The sequence below is a fragment of the Pan troglodytes genome, chromosome 23 (assembly GCF_028858775.2).
Source record: "Pan troglodytes isolate AG18354 chromosome 23, NHGRI_mPanTro3-v2.0_pri, whole genome shotgun sequence".
NCBI classification, from domain to species: domain Eukaryota; kingdom Metazoa; phylum Chordata; class Mammalia; order Primates; family Hominidae; genus Pan; species Pan troglodytes.
This window is the reverse complement of record NC_086016.1, coordinates 35,068,232-35,090,591: the sequence shown is the minus strand read 5'-3', so window position 1 is coordinate 35,090,591 and position 22,360 is coordinate 35,068,232. Positions and strand designations below refer to the sequence as shown.

Below are 22,360 nucleotides of genomic sequence, written 5' to 3'. Positions count from 1 at the left end.
ATGGATAATAAATGGTCTTAGCCTCTCTTTCGGTGCTCTGCACTTTTCACCTTGACAGGCTCCACTTTCCCTTGCCAAACAAGACACACAATATCCCCGTGATCCCCTTATCCTCCTTATGCCATCAAAAACCCTTTTCTGGGATGATCAGATGTTAGTCACTTGCACCTTGGCATGAATTACTTTTTAGTATATTACCTTTCCTGTGGGGATTTCCCCAGTTGGGCCCTTAGTAGATGCTCAATAAGTGTTTGCTGAAGGCATGATGTAGCCTTCCAAACGTTAACCCTTTCTGTGGTATGAAGAGTGTGAACTTGCAGACATCTGTAGGAATGAGGGTGACATAGTGCTGTGTCTTTAGAGAGGAGAGGGGTAGAGGGAGTGGGTGTTTGATGACTTTTTTTTTTTTTTTTTGAAGATGGAGTCTCACTCTGTCACCCAGGCTGGAGTGCAGTGGCTTGATCTTGGCTCACTGCAACCTCCGCCTCCTGGGTTCATGCATTTTTCCTGCCTCAGCCTCCCGAGTAGCTGGGATTACAGGCGCATGCCACCATGCCCGGCTAATTTTTGTATTTTTAGTAGATACGGGGTTTCACCATGTTGGCCAGGCTGGTCTTGAACTCCTGACCTCAGGTGATCCACCTGCCTCGGCCTCCCAAAGTGCTGGGATTACAGGCGTAAGCCACCGTGCCCGGCCCTGATGACTTTATTTACCCTAAAGGCCTATGCTGGAGAGGAAGGGAGTTCCCAGGGATTAAGACAGGGAAGGTCTCCATCATGCTCGACACCAAGCAGGGTTTCATTTAGAGCAAGGCAGATGCTGCCATCTACCTCCTCTTGGAGAGAGAAAATGACCTGTCATGTTCTTAGGGACATACCCAGCTGCCCTCGACCCTCCACCCATCATGTTGATGCACAGGAGGGAAAGAGATGAACTTTAGTTAAACACCTGCCATGTGTCAGGGGTATCATTCATGGGGTCCTTACAGCAGATGTAGTAATGTCCTTATTTTTACAGTTAAGGAAACCAGGGTTCAGGAAGGTTGACACTGGCCTGAGGCAGCACTGGAAATAAATAGCTGAAAGGGACCTGGGCTTGTCTCCAAGGCTAGTGGTGCTCACGCACTTCCTTACCTGGGGAGATCAAGTTCTACCCCTGCAGCCCATCGGGGAGCAGCTCATTTGCTAGCACATTCTTGGCAGGTTACAGAGGCCCTTAAATCTGTGTCTTCATATAATTCTGTTGACAACCATGTGAGTAGATCTTCTTATCCCCATCTACGGAAGAGGAAGCAGAGGCTGGTCCAAAATCAGGCGGCAGGTGCCAGAGCTGCCAACTCAAACCCAGGTCTTCTGCTCTGTGCCTGTTGTACATTAAAGGACACACCCAGGAACATTCATCTCTCTCCTGGGTGCCCCCAGGACGTACCTACTTCCTTTGCCCTTGCCCGTGTCCTTTTGGCAGACACACACATCCAGATCCGGCTGCACTCATCTTTGCAGCCCTGGCAAAGACTAGGTACCAAACATTGGATGGATGGGTGGACGGTGACCTCAGGAAGGTGATCCCTGACCTTCAGACTGAGTTGGCTGCTTTTTCTGTGGGCTGAGGGGGATATTTGTGTGAATGCTCTGTGTGGTCATTTTCTATTTTTGTGTCTGTCCCTCCCATTAGGTAGTAAGCCCCCTGAGACCAAGAGCTAGCTATGTTGTCTTTGCGCTTGTTTCCTTACAGCCTGCAGACTCTGGCACATAGTAGGTGGTCTATCTGTGTATGTTCAGTGTCTTTGAAAGAAGCCTTTTCTACCAACTGAAGTCCAATTTCCCCTGCACCCCACATCTTATCCTCAATCACATTGGTTGTGCATTTTATTCATAGTACTCTTCTTTTTATCTATTTATTTTATTATTATTATTATTATTATTATTATTATGAGACAGAGTCTTGCTCTGTTGCCAGACTGGAGTGCAGTGGCGAGATCTTGGCTCACTGCAACCTCCACCACCCGGTTTCAAGCAATTCTCCTGCCTCAGCCTCCCAAGTAGCTGGGATTACAGGCATGCACCACCATGCCTGGCTAATTTTTGTATTTTTAGTAGAGATGGCGTTTCACCATGTTGGCCGGGATGGTCTTGATCTCTTGACCTTGTGAACCGCCCACCTCGGCCTCCCAAAGTGTTGGGATTACAGGCATGAGCCACTGTTCCCGGCCTCAGTGTCTTTCAAAGAAGCCTTTTCTACCAACTGAAGTCCAATCTCCCCTGCACCCCACATCTTATCCTCAATTCCATTGGTCGTGCATTTTATTCGTAGTACTCATTCTTTTTATCTGTTTATTTATTTATTTTTTGTCTTTTCAATAAGCATGTAAGCTCTCCAAGAACAAGGACTACATCTGCCACTGTATCTGCTATATCTACTCCTATGCCTGGTGTGGTGCCTAGTCCACATAAGGCTCAATAAATAGTGATTGAATGAGGGAGTGAATAAGTGATGTGAATTGTGATCAGATCCTGCCCACAAAAATCTCCTTCTCTATTGTTCTCAGAGGCAAAAGGTGGGGATCATTTGTCACATCCTGTGGCTCGGGGCCCTGTTATGTCTCAGTTTTTTGCCTCCGCAGATCCCCATACAGGCATAGGGAGTCTCATCACTCTTAGCGCATTCCTTCCCTTCCTAGTTCATTGGACCTTGCTAATTGCATGGAGGACTGAGAGGCTGCACCATTGTTTGGGGTTGAGGGCGGGGTTCCTCCATCTGGCAATGGGAAGGTGCCAGGAGGGTGAGCTGTTCTCAGGAGAAAATAATGGAGCTAGAATCAGATCTTGGGTCCCTTTGCATTCCAAGGTCTTTCTTCTGCCACACCTCTGCCCATCCAGCCTGCCATGTGACTCTCTTGCTAACTGGCAAAGTCTCTGAGTGTTTTGCCTTCATTTTCTCCACAGCCCATTGGTTGTCTTCCCTGCTTCTGCCTGGGCCACAAATCAGCAACTGACATGTTGCATCAGAAACATGAAAATCTCTTTCTCTATTTCCACCCCACCCCCAGTGGGGGTGGCCTGCGGAGAGACAGCTGTCCCTGGGACAGGACATTCCTGACCTCTCCTTCCTTGGAAGGACATCACCAAGCCCTGGCTGCGTTAACTCTACATACAGGATCGATTTATTGGAAAACAGTCCTGTTTGAACACAGATCCTGTTTGTATGAATTCCCCTTCTTCTGCCCTTGCTGCAGCCACAAAAGAGCCCCGTACCCATTCCTCATCAATCTCTCTCATACACACTTCCCACCTCCCTCAACTAGGGATTTCCCACCCCAGGCAGCACCAGTTTTATAATATTCTTCAGATGTGGCAGTAAAATATGAGACCACCCACAGAGAGAGAATCTTCGTGGAATCCAGAGCTCCCCCCACCTTCTTCCCCAGGCCAAGGACTTGATTGATTGGCTGAGGTATTCAGGGAGCTCGTTATGAGATTGAACATATTAGGGCGTAAAGAGGAGGCAGCCATGAGAGACAGAGCCCTTAGGCACAGCGGGTCCATCCATTTTGCCTGAGGTCAAACAGCCAGTCAATTACAGAGGCAGCAACCCCAGCCCCCAAAGGCATCTAGAATTCCAGACCATCCCTACCCTTCCCTCTGCCAGACAGAACCGTTCAGAGGCGGCTCAAGCCTGAATGAGCCCCCGGCAAGGAGGCAGCAGTCTGTGTGGCCCATCAGGAGACAGACTTCTGACTTGCAGCCAGGCGGGGGGATGGACTCCCTGACCCTCAGCTTCAGCCCCAGTCCGTCTGCCAGGCCCTGCAGTAAACATTCCAGAGATGGGCAAAACAAATGTTTCTCCTGGGAAGGTGAGGTCTCATCAAGAGCACAGCTGCTTGGGTGGTATTGGTGTAGTGCAAAGTGCTTCAGGTTCCAGGTTAGAATCAAGTCGAGGAATGCCAGTTGCGCAGGTTGGCCTCGTACACACCCCCACATCGCAGTGGCTGTAGACCTGTGAATGTATTACAATGGTGTGCCAGTAGATGGCAGTCAAGTGTCTCCAGGAAAGGCCGGCCTACAGACAGTATTTCCTTACCCGGTCAGCGAACATTTGTTAAGCCTGTTGTCCTGTGCCCTAGCTCATCGTGCTGGATACTGGAGACACAGTGAGCATGGAGACTCAGTTTCTGGTTTCCAGGAGCTCACAGACTATATGTTTGGGGGCAGAGGGCAGCTAAGTGATGTGTAATGACAACGTGAAGTGGTAAGGGCTGGAATGGTTGTAAGTGCAGCGTGCTGTAGGACCCAAGGGAGGACGCTCAGCCCAGCTAGGGAAGGGGGTGCTGTCAAGGAAAACTCAACAGAGTAGATATCACTCATAGGATCTTGAAACATGAGAAAGAGACAATCAAGGAAGCGCCAAGCAGAGGTGAAGGCCTGTGCAGAGGTTCAGAGGCAGGACAGCACAGGGAGTATTTAGAGAAGCGCAGGAATTTGGATGCAACCATGAAATAGACAGCAAACTGGAGGGGAAGCAGACCCCCAGTCAGCAGGGTCCAGATCATGAAGGATGCCAGGGCTCTGGACTGGATCCAAAAAGTCTGAAAGACCACTTAGTGTCTCCAGGAAAGGTACCCAAATTCTTCCCTCTAGAGTTTGGGTACCCAGATCACTCGTGTAACTTTGAGCAGAGACTTCTCCATCTGGAACACGTTGGGAGCAATCCCTGCCCTACCACCCCTCAGGGTTGGCATGAAGATCAAATAGGAGGAAGGATGTGAAGGGTCTGGCTGTCCTTATAGGCCAAGGCCACCTCTTTGTCCCCATCACCAGCCATCACTCCTTGCACCTGTGAGACAGATCAAAGCAAGGTGAGTCATAATTCTGCTTTGTAACCCCCAAGAGGGTAAGATTGTTTTGTTTATTTGTGGGTCCCCTAGCACGCAGCACCCACTAGGCACAGGGTAAACACTCGATAGCTCTTTGCTCTTGTGGATTCTGTTTCAGGCCGTGGGCTACATACTTTGCAGCTTACTGTGTGCCAGGAACTATTCTCAGTGCTTTGTATGCCTTGTTTCATTTAATCCTCATAACAACCCTGTGAGGTAGCTACTACTATTAGCCTCATTTCCTAGGTGTGGAAACTAAGGCATTCAGAGGTTGGCTTACCCAAGCTTGCACAAGTGAGTGGAGGAGTTGGGGTCCTATCCAGGCTGTATGCCCTGAAGCCATTGCACTTTACTGCCTTGTTGCATAGAGGATTATGTGACTTTTTCACCACACCCTTCCCTTGGTAGTTACTGTCACCACTTGACAAATGAGGAAACTGAGCCCCAGAGGGCTAAGTGTCTTGTCTTAGAACACATGGTCAGTGAGTAGTAGAGCTAAGATTTTGCCCAAGCCTGTGTGATTGCAAATCCATGTTTTTTTTCCCAGTATGCTGGTGATTGTAATGATAGGTTACCATTCCTGGTCCCAGGCCCACCCAGTACTTCTTTTAAATTTGGAGCTTGGATTTAAAAGCAAGTGATTTTTAAATCCACGAAGGATGCCTACCTTGGATCTTGCTCTGGTCCTTATTAGCCACACCTCTCTTGACAGGCAGAGGAGTTAGGAGTGAGGGGATGTTCCCACCAAGACCCTACAAATTGCACTCTTAGGCCATGCCCTGGGTACCCAAACTCTAGAATTCCCTCCTCAAAGGGACCTTAACCCAACTTCAGCGCCTATATAGGCCAATTCCTTGGTCCATTTTCCAAGGGGTGGCCAAAGGACAACCATTTGGGGAGGGGAAGGGAGTAGATGAAGCTTGGCCACGTGGTCTGGGCAATCCACATACCCGCACCAGGAGCCTCAGTGGTGCAGGACAGAGGAGAGTGGGTGGGGAATTAAGGAAGATCTTGGGTGAGGTCTGAGAACCAAGAGCTGGCAGTCCTTGTGCTGCCATGTGCTGGGTAGAGTGCAAAGAATTCTGAGAAGTTTACATTCTGAGTCTTTAAGGTCATTATGAAATTGTATCTGCCAAGGAAGGGAGACAGACTCTTTTTTTCTTTTTTCTTTTCTTTTTCTTTTTCTTTTTTTTTTTTTTGGATGGAGTTTCATTCTTGTCGCCCAGGTTGGAGTACAATGGCGCAATCTTGGCTCACTGCAACTTCTGCCTCCCAGGTTCAAGCGATTCTCCTGCCTCAGCCTCTCCTGCCTCAGCTGGAATTACAGGCGCCCACCACCACTCCTGGCTAATTGTTTGTATTTTTAGTAGAGATGGGGTTTCACTATGTTGGCCAGTCTGGACTCCAACTCCTGACCTCATGATCCGCCTGCCTCAGCCTCCCAAAGTGCTGGGATTACAGGCATGAGCCACCATGCCCAGTGGACAGATGTCTTTTATTTAAATGTTTGCTGGCTTGATTTTGTCAATTTTAAATATTAGACATATGACACATAGGTTTCCATTTGTTGCTTTGCCCCAGGCGCTGCAAATACTAGACATGGGCTTGTCCTGGTGTCTGGAATTTGCTGATACTACCTTTAAGGATTACGATAAAATTCACAAACTGTATGAAAAGATTCTCTTTGCATGAGGCTGTCCACACGGGTATTTATTTGAAGACCATTGCTGAAAGAAAAAAAAATCAAAATCTTGCTTTCGAGTCATACTAATAGTTCCTTTCCTACTAAACTACTGCCTAGTTGACATCTAAGCCCATCAGGACGTAAGAAAAAGTGGTGCTAATATCAGAGCTGTCAGTCAGTTTTGGGAAGAGATTAACTCCACCAGCATCAGCTAAGAGTAGGTAGAGAGACTTTGGAAGCAGACAGGCTGAAGCAGTTAGTGAATTTGTAGAAAGGATTCTTTCACAAATGGAAGGCTGAAAGATAATGGGTGATGACATCCATCTTCCAAGGAAAAGAATAGGAGACTAAGAAGGTTGTTTAATGCTTAAAAAATTATCCATTAGAAATAAATCATGTGGCTGCATCCAGCTGATGGGAGAGTTGGGGTACACATTTTTATGTACCAATCTGTCAACTCTCTTACTGTGGGAAAAGGGGAGAATGAGTATTAGGAAGCAAAGAGCTGTCTCCGTCCCAGAGAAGGTTTATGGAAATGCTTAACACAATGCTCAGTTCACAGCAAATCACCAAGAACTATTAGTGTCATCATACCAATAATCAAAAAGAGAAAATGGAAACTTTGTTACTTTTTGTGAGACAATATCCAAACCTATAAAGACCCCAATTTTCACTGCTATTTTTCAGAGTTGAGCAAAAGCACAGATATGGAATTAGAAGTCCTGGGTTCAAATCCCTTAGGCAAAATATTTAGTCTCTCTGGGTTTCAGTTTCTTCATCTGTAAGTTGGAAATAATGATATCTACTTTGTGGTGGTGGTTGTGAGCGTTAATGAGAAAGGCTGTAGGTTAAACTCTATAGCAGAGTTTCTAGCACAAGAGTTGATACTCAACAAGTGTTTTTTCATCAGTCCATTCACTCATGTATTCATTCAACAAATATTAATCGATTTCCTACTATTTGTTAAGCACTCTGGTAGGTGTTAGGAAGAAAGTGATGAATACAATAGGTTATTTCTGACCTCAAGGAGCTGTGGTATAGTTTAGTGGTACACAGACATTAAACACAGTTACTAATTATAATTATTGTTGTAATAAATAGTATGAAAACAATATGAAGAGACTCTCAGTATAGAGATGAATCATAGGTCAGGATTAGGGTGCTTATGGAGAAAAATCACCAGGTAAATGAATTTGAGAAATAATTAAAATGTAGAATCAGTGAGTGTAGGGATGATGTCTAAACAATGGGTAGATAGGGATGTCATGTACTGATGATGGGGAAGACAGAGGCAGGGATGTAGAAGGAAGTCTGTGGAAGGAAGGAAGGAAGGACGGACGGATGGCAAATAGACAAAGGAACAAATGAGGACTGCTTTATTAGACAAATGGAAAAATAGAGAAATGGGTGAGACTGGATAGATCAATAATAAGTCTTTGGTGGAGTATGTGGGGCATATAGGTATAACTCAATAAAACAATACTGCATTATTTATTTTTGTAGGATTCTCTTTTTTGAATAGTTAGAAGATTTGGATAATGGGCGTCACTAAAACATTGATTTTTGTTAAGAGTTAAAATGCCATAACATTTTTAATGTTAAAAGAACACAAACATATATACTTGAGAATGAAACTGGATCAAACAAAACTGTATTTTCTAAAGTCTTTAAATTACACACTTTCTAGCACTCATCATTCTTTTATACATTCAACATATTTCTGAAGACTAAATTGGAGGGTTGGAGGATACCAAGATAAACCATGTGTGGTTTTGCCTTCAAAGGGTAGGGGAGACAGGATTAACATATATGTGAAGAAAACATGATGAAAATCATGAATTTAAGAAAAATATGGATAAAACACTATAAACATCCTTTAATTCTTTTAAAATTGATACATAATAATTTACATATTTATGGAGTACGTATTGGTGTTGTGATACATGTAATGTATAATGATTAGATTAGGATAGTCAGCATAGCCATCATTTCAAAGCTTTTTATGTGGGATCCTTTTTCTTATTTAATCCTCAAAGTAACCCTTAGAAATATGTAGCACAATTATTATTATTATTATTGTTTGAGACTGAGTTTCGCTCTTGTTGCCCAGCTGGAGTGCAGTGGCGTGATCTCGGCTCACCACAACTTCCGCCTCCCGGGTTCAAGCGATTCTCCTGCCTCAGCCTCCCGGGTAGCTGCGATTACATGCATGCGCCACCATGCCTGGCTAATTTTGTATTTTTAGTAGAGATGGGGTTTCTCCATGTTGGTCAGACTGGTCTCGAACTCCTCACCTCAGGCAATCCACCTGCCTCGGCCTCCCAAAGTGCTGGGATTACAGGCGTGAGCCACAGCGCCCGCCCTGTAACAAAATTATTAATATCATTATTTTACAGATGCTAAAACTGAGATGCAGAGAGGTCAAGTGACGTGACAGGACTAGAACTTGAGCCTCCAATCTTCTTATCCACCATCTCCCCTCTACCACACACCACCTATAAAGAATGAGAAAATCGACCAGGCGCGGTGGCTCACGCCTGTAATCCCAGCACTTTGGGAGGGCGAGGTGGGTGGATTGCCTGAGGTCAGGAGTTTGATACCAGCCTGACCGACATGGTGAAACCTCATCTCTACTAAAAATACAAAAACTAGCCGGATGTGATGGCAGGCGCCTGTAATCCCAGCTACTCGGGAGGCTGAGGCAGGAGAATCGCTTGAACCTGGGAGGCAGAGGTTGTAGTGAGCCGAGACTAGGCCATTGCACTCTAGCCTAGGCAACAAGAGTGAAACTCCGTCTCGAAAGTAAAAAAAAAAGACTGAGAAAATCAGCAGTGAAGGTGGGAGGAGAGAGTAGGATGGCTGAGGATGTGTCTCAATATGCACCTCTGGGGTAAGGCCTTTGGGAGAAGGGAGAAAAGAGTAAAACAGCCTGCATCCTTACTCAGCTGATTTCTTCCCCTTTACAGGTCAAAGTATTTCCATGGGAAGAAGGTGAATGGAGAGATTGAGATCCGAGTGGAGCAGGTAGGTGGGAGCTGTGTCTTTAGCACTTGTCATCTGACCTTTTCCGCCGCTGGGGCTGTTCTTACATGCAATCTTGGTCCCCATCTTATGTGGTCATAATGAGCCAAGATTACCAGAAAAGTCCAAGCTTATAGTTGGGAGTCTCAATAAATTTCAGAATTGTTTGGGCCAGTGGTTTCCAACCTTTTATGTTTTAGCAGAGACCCTTTCTTCAAGGGAAATGTCAAATAGGAACTCATTCTACAAAACAGAGACACATAGAGCTGCTCTGATGGAAATGGGCAGGTGGAGCCCAACTTCTGTCTGTTCTATACCGTTCCTTTTGGCCCCTGGGGCATCTCCTTGCAGCCACTTGGGCTAGAGAGCATAGTTTAGGAACATAATGAAGGGCCTTGAATCCTGCCTCTCTCATTTTCTAGGTTTTGGGTAGGTGACTTAATCTCTCTCTGCCTTGATTTCCTTATATCATTGTGGGGATTAAATTATTTAAAACCTCAGAAGGGACCAGAATTGCAAATACTATCTCTTGCTATTGCTATTAATATCAATATCCAGGTCCCTGATTTTATGTGGAAAGAAACACAGATTTTTTTAGGGCTGTGTAGGGAGGCAGTGGCAGAATCAGGAGTGGAAGGTGTGGTCTCCTGGCTCCAGATCAAAGCTTTCTCCTATTCGTTCAGCGAGGACCTCCTCTCTGCCAAACACTGTGCTCAGCCTTAGGAGAGCACATTTGAGCATAGGTTCTGGAGCCATACTCCAGGTTTGAATCCTAACACCGCCCCTTACTAACCTTGTGACCTTGGTTGAGCAATATTTACACTCTCTCCAGTTCAATTTCTTCATCTGTCCAACTGGGGCAATAATAGCATCAGCCTGTGTTCATAGGGTGCTGTGAGGATCAAACGAGTTAGTCCATGAAAAGTGCTCAGAACCGTACCTGGCACATACTGGGCACTTAGTAAATGTTACCCATTTATCATCAGCATCATTATTCTTTATCCTCTTCCTACCCCTCCTCCTCCTCATCATCAAAGGCAAACAGTAAGTAACATAGACACGGTCCTTGCTGTGAAAATGATTTCAAAATACAGTTTTTAAAATGGGGGGCATGACTGTTCTTCTCCCTGCACGTTTTGAGCTTACCGTGTCAGAGAAACAGAAAGGTCTTCTAAGCAAACTAAGTTGGCTTCATATTAAAACACCTACACTTTGAATTTCAGTTTGATTCTGTGGCTTTCAAGTCAACCCAATGTCTACTGGTTTTCCTTCCATGGCAGAGAACAGGTTATTTTTGTTCATTTTGCAAATATTTGTCAAGAGTCTACTATGCTAGCTAGCTAATATGTGGAGAACGAGTATATAGAAGAAGAGGCCCAGTCTCCAAATGCCTGTGGTCTAGGAGGAGAGGTGAGCTAAGTCTTTTCTTTTCTTTTTCTTTCTTTTTTTTTTTTGAGATGGAGTCTCACTCTCTTGCCCAGGCTGGAGTGCAATGGAGTGAACTGCAACCTCTGCCTCCCGAGTTCAAGTGATTCTTCTGCCTCAGCCTCCTAAGTAGCTGGGACTACAGGCATGTGCCACCATGCCTGGCTAATTTTTTTATTTTTTATTTTTTTTTCTATTTTTAGTACAGATGGAATTTCACCATGTTGGTCAGGCTAGTCTCAAACTCTTGACCTCAAATGATCTACCTGCCTTGGCCTCCCAAAGTTCTGGGATTACAGGCGTGAGCCACCACACCTGGCCTACAGAACAATAACATTGATGATGGTAGCACACTTTTATTGAACATTTACTATTTGCTAGATGCCATATTAAGTGTTTTCCATGCAGTCACTCATTCAATCCACACAGTATGCCTGTTGCTGAGGAAACTTGGGCTCAGAGAGCTTAATAAATTGCCCAGGCAGGTCACACAGCTAGTAAGAATGCAGTGAAGCTGGGATTTGAACTTACAGGTAGAAGCCAGGGATGAGAGGTCCAAACTTAGCACTCCTGGCAGCAGAGGTCACAGTCAACTGAAAGACTCAGGTGTGGCCTCGAGGAGGGAGTGGTGTTTGAAATAGATCAAAGGATGGATAGGATGTCAACAAGTGGAGATGGTGGCGTGAAGAGCGTGTGAATGGAGGAGGCAGTGTGAGCAAAGATAAGGAGACCAGAAGTACAGGGTATGGAGTGACAGGGAGTGCGGTGTGGTTCTCCAAAATAGGACACATCATCTTCCCCTGTGCCCACCCTACTCCTCCCTAATTCTCTCTCTCAGTGAAGAGTGTGGCCATCTACCTTCCACCTTAGCCAGAAACCTGCTCTGGCTCCCGGATGTGCCCCTCTCCCTGTACCACTGCACCCATTCAATGACTGGACCCTGCTGACTCCGCATCTCATATTTCCTAGTCCCTCCACTTCTCCCTTCATCCCCATCACCTAGATCCTTGGCTGGACCACCCTCAACTCTCGTCCAGTCTTCCTCATCAACAGCCTCACAACTTCATGTTTTCCACCCATCTCCAATGTATTCTTCATCCCAACGCTAGAGTGGTCTTCCTCAAAAAGCAAATTAGGTTCTTTGAAGTGTTAGCTTTACAATCCTTTCCTCAAAGACTCCTTCTCTGAGTCTTTCCAGATTTAAATCAGGTAACCTGGTTATTCCCTTTCATAGCTCCTCAACTTTTTCTTCCTGGCCCTTATCTGAGTTTCTAGCCATACATTTTGAGTGGGATGATTTGCATGAGGGTAGAGACTATGACTGTCTGGATCTTACCCTAAGTAGCACTGGGTCTGGCACAAAAGAGAATTGAAGGAAATATTTGCAGGATGAATAACTGGTAGATTCTACAGATTCCAGGCTGCTTGTCAGTTTCCAGGGGCGATAAGTCACCGCTTTTTTTCTTTTTTTTTTGAGACAGTCTCACCCTGTCGCCAGGCTGGAGTGCAGTGGCGCAATCTCGGCTCACTGCAACCTCTGCCTCCCGGGTTCAAGCAATTCTCCTGCCTCAGCCTCCTGAGTAGCTGGGACTACAAGCACCTGCCACCACACCCAGATAATTTTTGTATTTTTAGTAGAGATGGGGTTTCACCATGTTGTCCAGGATGGTCTTGATCTCTTGACCTCATGATCTGCCCGCCTCGGCCTCCCAAAGTGCTGGGATTACAGGCCACCACGCACGGCTACCACTTCTTAATCTCCCCTCAAAAATCTGGGTTTTCCATAAACCATCTGGTAAATACTTGGTTGCCAGCTGAGCTCACCCTGCCTCATCCCATGTGTGGAAATCCCAGGGGCATGTTTTAATTTTCCCCTTTTATCTTAGCAATGCCATTGGCCCAACTTGTCAGTACAAAATCTATGAGCAGGACCATCAGGGAATTGCCCTAAGAATAACTCACCCAGGGGCTCTGGGGCCCGTCGGCCAGTCTATGAAGTCTACAATCACACTGAGAAACCTTGGCTAATTTAGAGTCATTCTGATTTCCAACCTGCCCCTCTATGAAAGCCAGAAGGTGAATTAGCCAGGAAACCAATTAGCAGGTCATTTGGGCGTTTTTCCCCAGTAGACATACCTTTCCAAATCCATCTTGGAATCAGAATCACTTGTCTTTGCCCATCTGTATCAATGGGTGGAACACACAAGCAACCCCCCAGGAATCTCACATGCATCCTTTAGCACTTGGGAAAAGTCTCAGGACGGAAGCCACTGTTTAGTCTGAGCTGGCCTCACATTTTGGGATCCTGTCTCCCAACCAAGGGCCAAATTAACCAGATAATTGCACTGTCTGGGTTTTGCTGGACAGAGCGAATGAGTTAGTTGTGGTTGGCCTAGAGGAAGCCTCCGCCCCTTCTCTCCATCCTCTTCCCCCCAGTCTAAAAACTGCTTGCCTCAACTTTTACAGAGCCAGGAATCAAGAAACCCTGGGGAGGCCCGTGGGGGAGACAGCACATTTTGCATTCTATTACCCAGAATGCCCTACTGGCTCTGCGGGGCCCTCACAGCAGTATCCTAGTAGGGTCTGAGAGGATCAGGCCAGGATGGTTGGCATGTCAAACTCTCCTCTGTTTATATTTGAGGCAAAGGGTCTTTTTCTCCACAGGCACAGGTTACCCCTCTGTGGGACCAAGCAATGAGGTTAATGAATGGATTAATATTAAGTAGACTCACAGTTCTGGGACATCAGTGGACTAGGACTTGCTAGGGTAGAGCCTCAGTCTCTAATTTTTAAAAGAGAAGACTGAAATCACCACGGCCAGTCTTTCCTCCGTGTTGACAGAGGTACCAAGGCAGAAAGAACACTAATGCCTTGCTCCAGCAGGTGGAGAAAAAGGCAAGAGAAGGTATAAACCCTGCCCTTGAGCAACTCCCAATCCAATGAAGGAAGCCAGACGACCCATGGATTTACATACGAATACTAGTTGCTCCTTTGAGTACTGTCCTTGTGTAATATTGGGTTGGGATGGGGTTAGGAAACTGTCCAGGGGAGGCTGCTGTTGGGAGACCTGTTCATCTTCTGCCCTTTATGTATTTAACATCAATGTCTTCTGAATGGAAAGATGAGATATTCCCCTTAAAATATTTTAAACACTTCAGACCCCGTATTTATATTTTCTCATATGCACTTCAGCCTTCAACCCACAATTCTTTCTGGGACATTTCTTAGAATGGACCTTAGCTGTAGATATTGACCATAAAGACCAGGTGATATTTCAAGAAACAGTTGTCAACAAGATAGAGAAGTGGAAGTTGGATGTTAATTCAGTTTGGTGGTTTGGTAACAGGTTGAACATCATCCTCATTAGGAAATGATTACTTGGTAGAAATAAATACACCTTGGGAGAAATCTAATGGCTTGCCAAAAGGCTTGTCCTTGGCTTTGTTTTCCTTCTTACTAGTGACTTATGAAATTACATTTGCTAATGACTTTAAACTAGATGGGAGAGAGAATACGCCAGATTAAATTTGATGTGATCAAATTGAATAGGAATACAATATAAAGTCGAGTTGGTGGTGGCAATTCCTGTAGCCTCAGTGAGAGGGAGAGTGTAGGTTCGGCTGGTTGCAGTAGCTCACGCCTGTAATCCCGGCACTTTGGGAGGCCCAGGCAGGACTGCTTGAGCCCAGGAGTTCATGACCAGCCTGGGCAACATTGCGAAACTCTGTCTCTACAAAAACTAAAAAATGATGACTGACGACCTTAAGCTGATGGGCTGAGTTCAAAAACTCAGCTGTGAAGGAGCAGGATTAAGGAGACTTTTTTTTTTTTTTTTTTGAGACGGAGTCTCACTCTGTCGCCAGGCTGGAGTGCAATGGTGAGATCTCCACTCACTGCCACCTCTGCATCCTGGGTTCAAGTGATTCTCGTGCCTCAGCCTCCTGAGTGGCTGAGATTACAGGCACCTGCCACCAGGCCCAGCTAATTTTTGTACTTTTAGTAGAGACAGGGTTTCACCATGTTGGCCAGGATGGTCTCAATCTCCTGACCTCATGATCCACCCGCCTCAGCCTCCCAAAGTGATGGGATTACAGGCATGAGCCACCGCACCCAGCCGGGGAGACCTATCTTGTTAACATCACATGAGAAAAACGAAAAAGACCTAACATTTGAGTTGAGCACAGCTTAATATGTGTGGGAGGAAATGCGGTGTAGGGGTTAAGATCGTGGTTCCAGAGTAAGATAGACTGAAGATGAAATCTCAGCTCAGTCATATTTTAGCTGTGTTTGCTTTTTACCTAAAACATCTCTAAGTCAATTTCCTCACCTGAAAATGATGATAATAAATTTTATTCCCTAGAGTTATTGTGTGACAAAATGAGTTAATGTAATATGCTGAACATTTGTTTCCGGCACATGTATTAGGTGCTCAATAAACTACAGTTGAGATTGCTACTCCCCTAAAACCTGATGTCACTTCAGGCTGCACTATCAAACCACAGCAGTTAGAATGCAGGAAGGTGATAGTTCATACACTCCCTCTTACATGCACACACACACACACACACACAATGCTAGTGAGACACTCTAATAAGAGATCCAGTTGTGTGTTGCTCTGGAAGGGGGTTGCAGCAACCTGGAATGCCTTCCGAAAAGGGATTGGAGTAAGGGAAACTAAGGCCAATAAGGAAAGAGGATTCGTTTAAGGAACTGGAGATGTTTAGTCCGGAGGAAGAAAGGTCTCTGATAGGTCCCAGTCTACTCTTTACAAATATCTACCTCTTGAACAAGTATGGTTGATAAAGTAAGTTACCATTTGTTGAGTCCTTATGAGATAAAGCTAAATGCATTTTATGGGTGAAGTAGGCACTGTTATCACCTCCATCTTTCAGAAGCTGAGACTCATAGAGAGTAAGTGTCTTGCCCAAGGTTGCCCAGCTAATAAGTGGCATGGGTCTGTTTTTGAACCTAGCCAGTCTGACTTCAGGGTCCTCTTCTTATCCACTGTTTATTTTTTTCTTCCAGTGTTGTAAATATCAAGAACAATAACCAAAAGTATTGATTAAAGCACTTGACATGCATAATCTTATTTCAACCTCACAATGCCTCTTTAAGGTGGGTACTTTGAGTTGGGTGCAGTGGCTCATGCCTGTAATCCCAGCACTTTGGGAGGCTGAGGCAGGCAAATCACCTGAGGTCAGAAATTCAAGACCAGCCTAGCCAACATGGCGAAACCCTGTTTCTACTAAAAATACAAAAATCAGCCAGGCGTGGTGATGCATGCCTGTAATCCCAGCTATTTGGGAGGCTGAGGCAGGAGAATCGCTTGAACCCAGGAGGCAGAGGTTGCAGTGGGCGAAGATCGTACCATCGCACTCCAGCCTGGGTGCGACAAGAGCAAAACTCTATCTGAAACAAACAAACAAAAGATGGGTACTTTGTCCCTTTTAGCAGATGAAGAAGCTGGGGCTCAGAGATGTTAAACAAGCAGCAGAAATGGGTGATAGAGGAGGAATCTGAACCCAGGTTTCTGTGCTAAGTACCACCCTCTGTTGTTTCACTGGGGTTCGAGTTCAGTCTATTGGTGCAATCCTACAGGAAGATGGATTTCAACTTGGTCTACACAGAAACTGTTAAGTAGTGCTGACTAATAAGGAATGGGCCATGCCTTTTTTGTAGGTAGGGCGCCTCCTGTGCTGGAAATGCTGTAGCAGAAACTGGGTGGCTACCTTGGGGAATATTTCACAGGAAATTAATGTGCTTATAGGAGATAACCTTTATTAATCTTTTTCTTTTTTGGGGGGGGGTAAAAGTAGTATATTCAAATAGTTACAAATTGAAAAGCTACACAGTGGTATGTGGTGAAAAGTCTGCCTCCCACTCTGCCCGCACCAATCTAGTTCTCTTCCATGTACTTAACTATTATCACTAGTTTCTTGGGCAGCTTTCCAGAGAAGTTTTAAATGCAACGAGCAAATACATATATATGCTTTTCACAGAGGGTGGTTGGTTAGAAAAACATCAACCATGCTATGTATTTCAGAGGGAATTTAACAAGGAGGATTGATTACAAATGGATCAAAAGGGGAAATCATTTTACCCAGAGGCACAACAGTCCTGCATTCACTGTTTGTCACTGTCACTATTGTCACTGAGGAATCAGGAGCCTGGGCTCTTTTTTTTTGTTGTTGTTGTTTTGTTTTGTTTAGTTTTTGAGACAGGGTCCCCCTCTTTCACCCAGGCTGTAGTGCAATGGTGTAATCATGGTTCACTGTAGCCTCGAACTCCTGGGCTCAAGTGATCCTCCCACTCCAGCCTCCCAAGTAGCTTGGACCACAGGTCTGCACCACCATCCATGCCCAGCTTTTTTTTTTCTTTGTTTAGTTTTTGTAGTGATAAGGCATCGCGATGTTGCCTAGGCTGGTCATGAACTCCCGGGCTCAAGCAATCCTCCTGCCTGGGACTCCCAAAGTGCTGGGATTACAGGTGTGGGCTACTGCACTTAGCCAGACTTGTGCTTCCACTGAGGCTGCAGGAATTGCCCCCACTTGTTCAAACTGCTATAGTTGTTGGTGAAGCTTCTGTAACGACCACCAGAAGCAGAATTGTTGCTGACTTCTTTCTACCTTCAATTCCTGCATGAATGCCTCCCATTGGTAGAAATGAGCTGAAATTATGTGGCAAAAGGATCTGGGGAATGCAGATTTTAGGCTTTCAGCTCCCATAGTGCAGGAGAGACTATAGAAGGATGAGTGGCAATAGACAGTGACTGGCACAGTCCACCCCTTTGGCTACTTGGCATCTACACATGCCTTTCTCCTTATCCATACTCCTCTGCACCCTCATTTTTCACTTAATATTTCTTGGAGTTTATTCCATGAGAGTATATGCAGACCTGCCTCATTCTTGTTAATGATGGCCTGGGGTCTGTCATGTGGATACACCATAATTTGTTTTCCATAATTTTACTGTTATAGACAATGCTAAACTTATGTCATTTCAAACATTTATTAATCGATCTGTAGGATTCACTTCTAGAAATAGGATAACTTGTTCCAAAAGCATTGCAGGTGGTGGATGCTGTAATGCACATTGAGGAATGAAGGACTTTTCTTCATTCCTCTGTCATTCCTCCTTGAAAGTGCCTCAGATGAGGAGAGCTGCCTCTTCCAAGGTCACATCTCCTTCCTGGTGGCAGTTACATCCAATGACTGGCCGTCAGAGGCTATAATAAATCCCTGTCCCCATCACCCCAGTTTGGGATAACTCTGAAGGGCTGTCCGGCTTCAGAGCTTCTTGCAGAGTTGCCGGAGACCTCTGCTGAGACGGCTGTGTGGCCCAAATTCTCACAGTCCTGCTTCCTTTCTTTTCTTCCCCCTTCCAGTGATGGAGCTCCCAGGGAATTCACTAATAAACCTCCCCCCAGGCTAATATCCATCCCAGGGTCTGCTTTCCAGAGAACCCAACCTAAGAGAACACATTTATAATTTTGATAGATATTGCAAAATTACTTTCCATAGAGGTCACATAGAATTCATCCGTAAGACTCTTCTGGTCTCGATTTCTAGGACTGTACGTGACCCGTGAGTTTTGGAGTCCATCCTGCACAGAATGCTTTCCTGGTTACAGCCCAGGCATGGATGCTGAACTCTGAAGTGCTCCATAATTTGATCTTCCTATTTGACCTCCTTGTGTTTGAAATTCACCAGAGCTTGGTGTTTCTCTGCAGGACTGAGTCGGACAGAACTCTACCCGCTCTGATCCACTAAGCCTTGTTTTGTTAACACAATCCTGCAAGATTTATTTGTTTGGCTTGGCTTACCCTGACCTCAGACGTTCTGTTTTGTATTATTTTTAAAAGCGTGCAGGTCTCCATGGAGGCCTTTTTCTTTTCAAATCTAAGAGCCAGCTGGGGGGATAAAAAAAGCAGGTGGAATACTAGGGCCCATTAGCTGAAACATAACTCATTAGAGAAGCGAGTGTTTCCCTTCCTAACCATGGCATTGATTAATGTAGGTTTATCAGCTTCCTGGGTCTACCTTTAGGCTCATCAACTTAAGAACTCTACAGAAAATGGAGAAACAATAACATTGATGATGGAAGCAAAGTTTATTGAACATTTACTATTTGCTAGGTGCCGCATTAAGTGTTTTCCATGCAGTAACTCATTCAATCCACACAGTATGCCTGTTGCTGAGGAAACTGGGACCCAGAGAGCTTAAATAAATTGCCCAGGCATGTGACACAGCTAGTAAGAATGCAGTGAAGATGGGATTTGAACCCAGGTCTGGCTAACTCCAAAGTCTTAGTTCTTAATCAAAGTACATTTATCAGAATATATGCTGGTCATGAATTTGTCTTTACAAAGCTTTTTGCCTTTCCCCTCCCAGCTTGAGTACGTATCCCACAGTATCTTCCTATCTCACCCTACTCTTTTGATCTACTGGGTAAACTACAAATTCATATGAGGTGTTTTCCCAGCAAAACAGTCCTCTTTTCCTGACTAACCCCAATGGTTATTATTCATCATTTCATGTTTCTGGCTTATTCCTGCATAGTTTCTCTGTTAACAATTCTATATTTTTTCATTGTTTTCCCCCAAGGGTTGATGTCCATTATTGTCTTTAAACGTAGCTCTCCATCTTTACCTTTTTTTTTCTTTTTCTTTTTGAGATGGAGTCTCACTCTGTTGCCCAGGCTGGAGTGCAGTGGCGTGATATCTTTTTTTTTTTTTTCCAAATAGAGATGGGGTCTTGCTATGTTGCCCAGGCTGGTCTTGAATTCCTGGGCTCAAGAGATCCTCCCACCTTGGCCTCACAAAGTGTTGGGATTATAGGTGTGAGCCAACACGCCCAGCTAAGCTCTATGTCTTTAGACTATCTGGATAGTATAATAGCTCGGACTCTCAAGCCAGATCAACTAGGTTTGAATCCCGGCCCCACCACTTCCTGAGTAACCTTGAGGTGGTAATTTAACTGCCCCATGCCTCAGTTTCCTCATATAAAATAATAGTGCGCATATAGTTGTGAGACTGAAATAAGTTACTCTAAGACTGCATGAAGCACTTGAAGCAGAGCCTAGCGTATAGAAAGTGCTTAATAAATATTAGAACTATTTTTATGATCAGCTTCACGTCACTGAACACATTTGCCTGAGTAATTTCTAGGCTTCAGTCTCTCGAAGCATTCAGAAATAGAAAGGATATAATCCATGCACTGAAGAAGTTTGCAGTGCAGTTTGTGGGATAAAAAATATAAAAAGCTCATGTTTATGTGTGTGTTTTGATTATTTACACATATGTTCAATCATAGTTCCCATTGATATACAACATTCAGTTGGCACCTGTCATCCATTTCTAACATCTCTTTGATAGTAGATAGCACAGACTCTGAAGAAAAAATGCAATGAATGTTCGTTGAGTGAATGCGTGAGTGAGTTGAAGGTGTGACATAGTCATAGAAGGATAGAGCCAGGGAGTGTCCTAGGAGATTATCTAATCCTGCTCCCTTGTTTAACAGCTGAAAGGTTCAGAGAGGGGAAGTGACTTAGCACACACGTGAAATTATTGTTGGAGTCCAAAGTGTGGAGAGCACTAGCTTTCATCTCCTGGGTCCCTGCTTTTCATACTGCATTTCTCCCCCTGCCCATGCCATCTTTTGTTTTTCCCTTTTAAGAAGCCATTAGTCCCTTCTGATGGTTTTAATAGCAAGCAAAGAAATAGCAAAAAACAAATGAAGTTTATGTTTTTCACGTTTACCTGTGAGAAGCCTTCTTCTTGGGAGGAGCCTAGGATAGAGTGCTGAACCATAGCTGATAGCCAAAGGAGAGCTCCAAGCAGTGAGGGCTGGGGAATGCCGAAACCAAGGTTGAATGAGCCCCGCTGATTCTGAACACAACATGGACTGTGTTGCCCGTTGTGTGACCCTTTAGACTCTCCTCTTCTTTTCTGCTGGAGGAGAGTACAGCATCCTGGTTTGGTGGCACCATTCAGCACCTGCACTGGAGATGAGAAGGAAGGAGGCATGGGAGTCAAAGGGAGTCCATCCTCTTGCACTGGGAAACCCAGCTCAGTTCCTTAGCCTTTAGCTGCTGTGTTTGGAAATTCACCTTTCCTTACTGCCACACCACTTCATCAGCATCAGCACGGCCCCCTGTTAGTACCATTGATAAATGAGACTCCAGTGGAAATTAAGTGGACATTCTGAAGGAGAACTTAGTAAGCACTTTCACTTCTTGAAGGATGTGTAACAAAACAAACAGAGCTTGTCTTATCTGAACCTGTTCCTTCATTCAAGAAGCACTCACCGAGCACCTGCTCTGTACTTTGTCCTAATGACAGAGCCCTCCACACTCAAAGGGTTCTTTATCTGGTGGGAAGATAGACATTGAAGGCAGTGGCCAAAATGTGTTGCGACGAGGATCTCTCTATCGTAGAGATTTGTCTAACCTTGGGATGTTCTCAGGAAAGACCTCACAGAGAACCTGATGTGCAGCTGGGTTTGGGGACAAGAATTAGGTGAGGGTGAGTGGGCAGATGTGCACATTGGGCCTTCTAGCTAAAGAGCATGATTCAAGTCTCAGCTTGTCACATACAGGGCAAATGACCAGGGTATGCCGTGCATGAGAAGGGGTGGTGGGAGACGAAGCTGACAAAGAAGGTGGAGGGCAATCTATTCAGGGTGGGCTATTAGTGCAAGGCATGCAACTAAGAATTGTGTCCTAGAGGCAGGATGTATGTACTGAACTTTTTAAGCCATGGAGTGCTGTGACCGTGATTTCATTTTAGAATGCACAGGCTGACAGTGGTCTTAGAAGATCCGCTGGATAGGAATGGTGGCTTGAGACTGGAGGCAGAAAAACTCAGCTCTGGATTTGGTGCAAAAGTCATCTTATCCTTGAATATGATGCTTGGGTAGGAGGCACATGGAAGGGACTTCATAAGTGTTAAGTGAATGCATGTACATCCTCGCCACTGTGTTCCTTAACCACTTGAGCCATTCTCATACCTGTAATTCGTATTTGAAACTGGAAGAGAAGAGATGACCTATTTTTCTTAAGACTGAGAGGATGGAGTCAGACCCACATGATGTGTTTCAGCTGGCATTTCTTGAAAGCGAGCCATTGCCAACCTCCTCTTGTTCACCACCTTAGTCCAGCCACTTGGACGAAGCCATTTCACACTGCACATGTCAACTTGCTCCCAATCTGCCTAATCCCCAGCCTTGTGATTCCTTCGTCTGTTGATGATCTCCCTCCCCATGCGCTACTGCCCCTGGTTACACCACTTCTCCAGCGTGGCCTTCAGCTTTTGTGTGGCTACTCTACATTTTCTGCCAGCTCTGCTGTTGTCTGTACC

At 45.2% G+C, this 22,360-nt stretch overlaps 1 protein-coding gene across 10 annotated transcripts in view; it reads left to right on the top strand.

Moving 5' to 3' along the window:
• Positions 1-22,360, top strand: part of SYN3 (synapsin III) — a 546,668-nt gene that overhangs the window by 67,987 nt on the left and 456,321 nt on the right. For all 10 annotated transcript variants that reach the window (XM_054675522.2, XM_016939061.4, XM_016939062.4 and 7 more), the window contains exon 3: positions 9,525-9,582. In XM_054675522.2, coding sequence (XP_054531497.1) covers positions 9,525-9,582 — 58 coding nt within the window. The remainder of the gene's footprint in view (positions 1-9,524; positions 9,583-22,360) is intronic.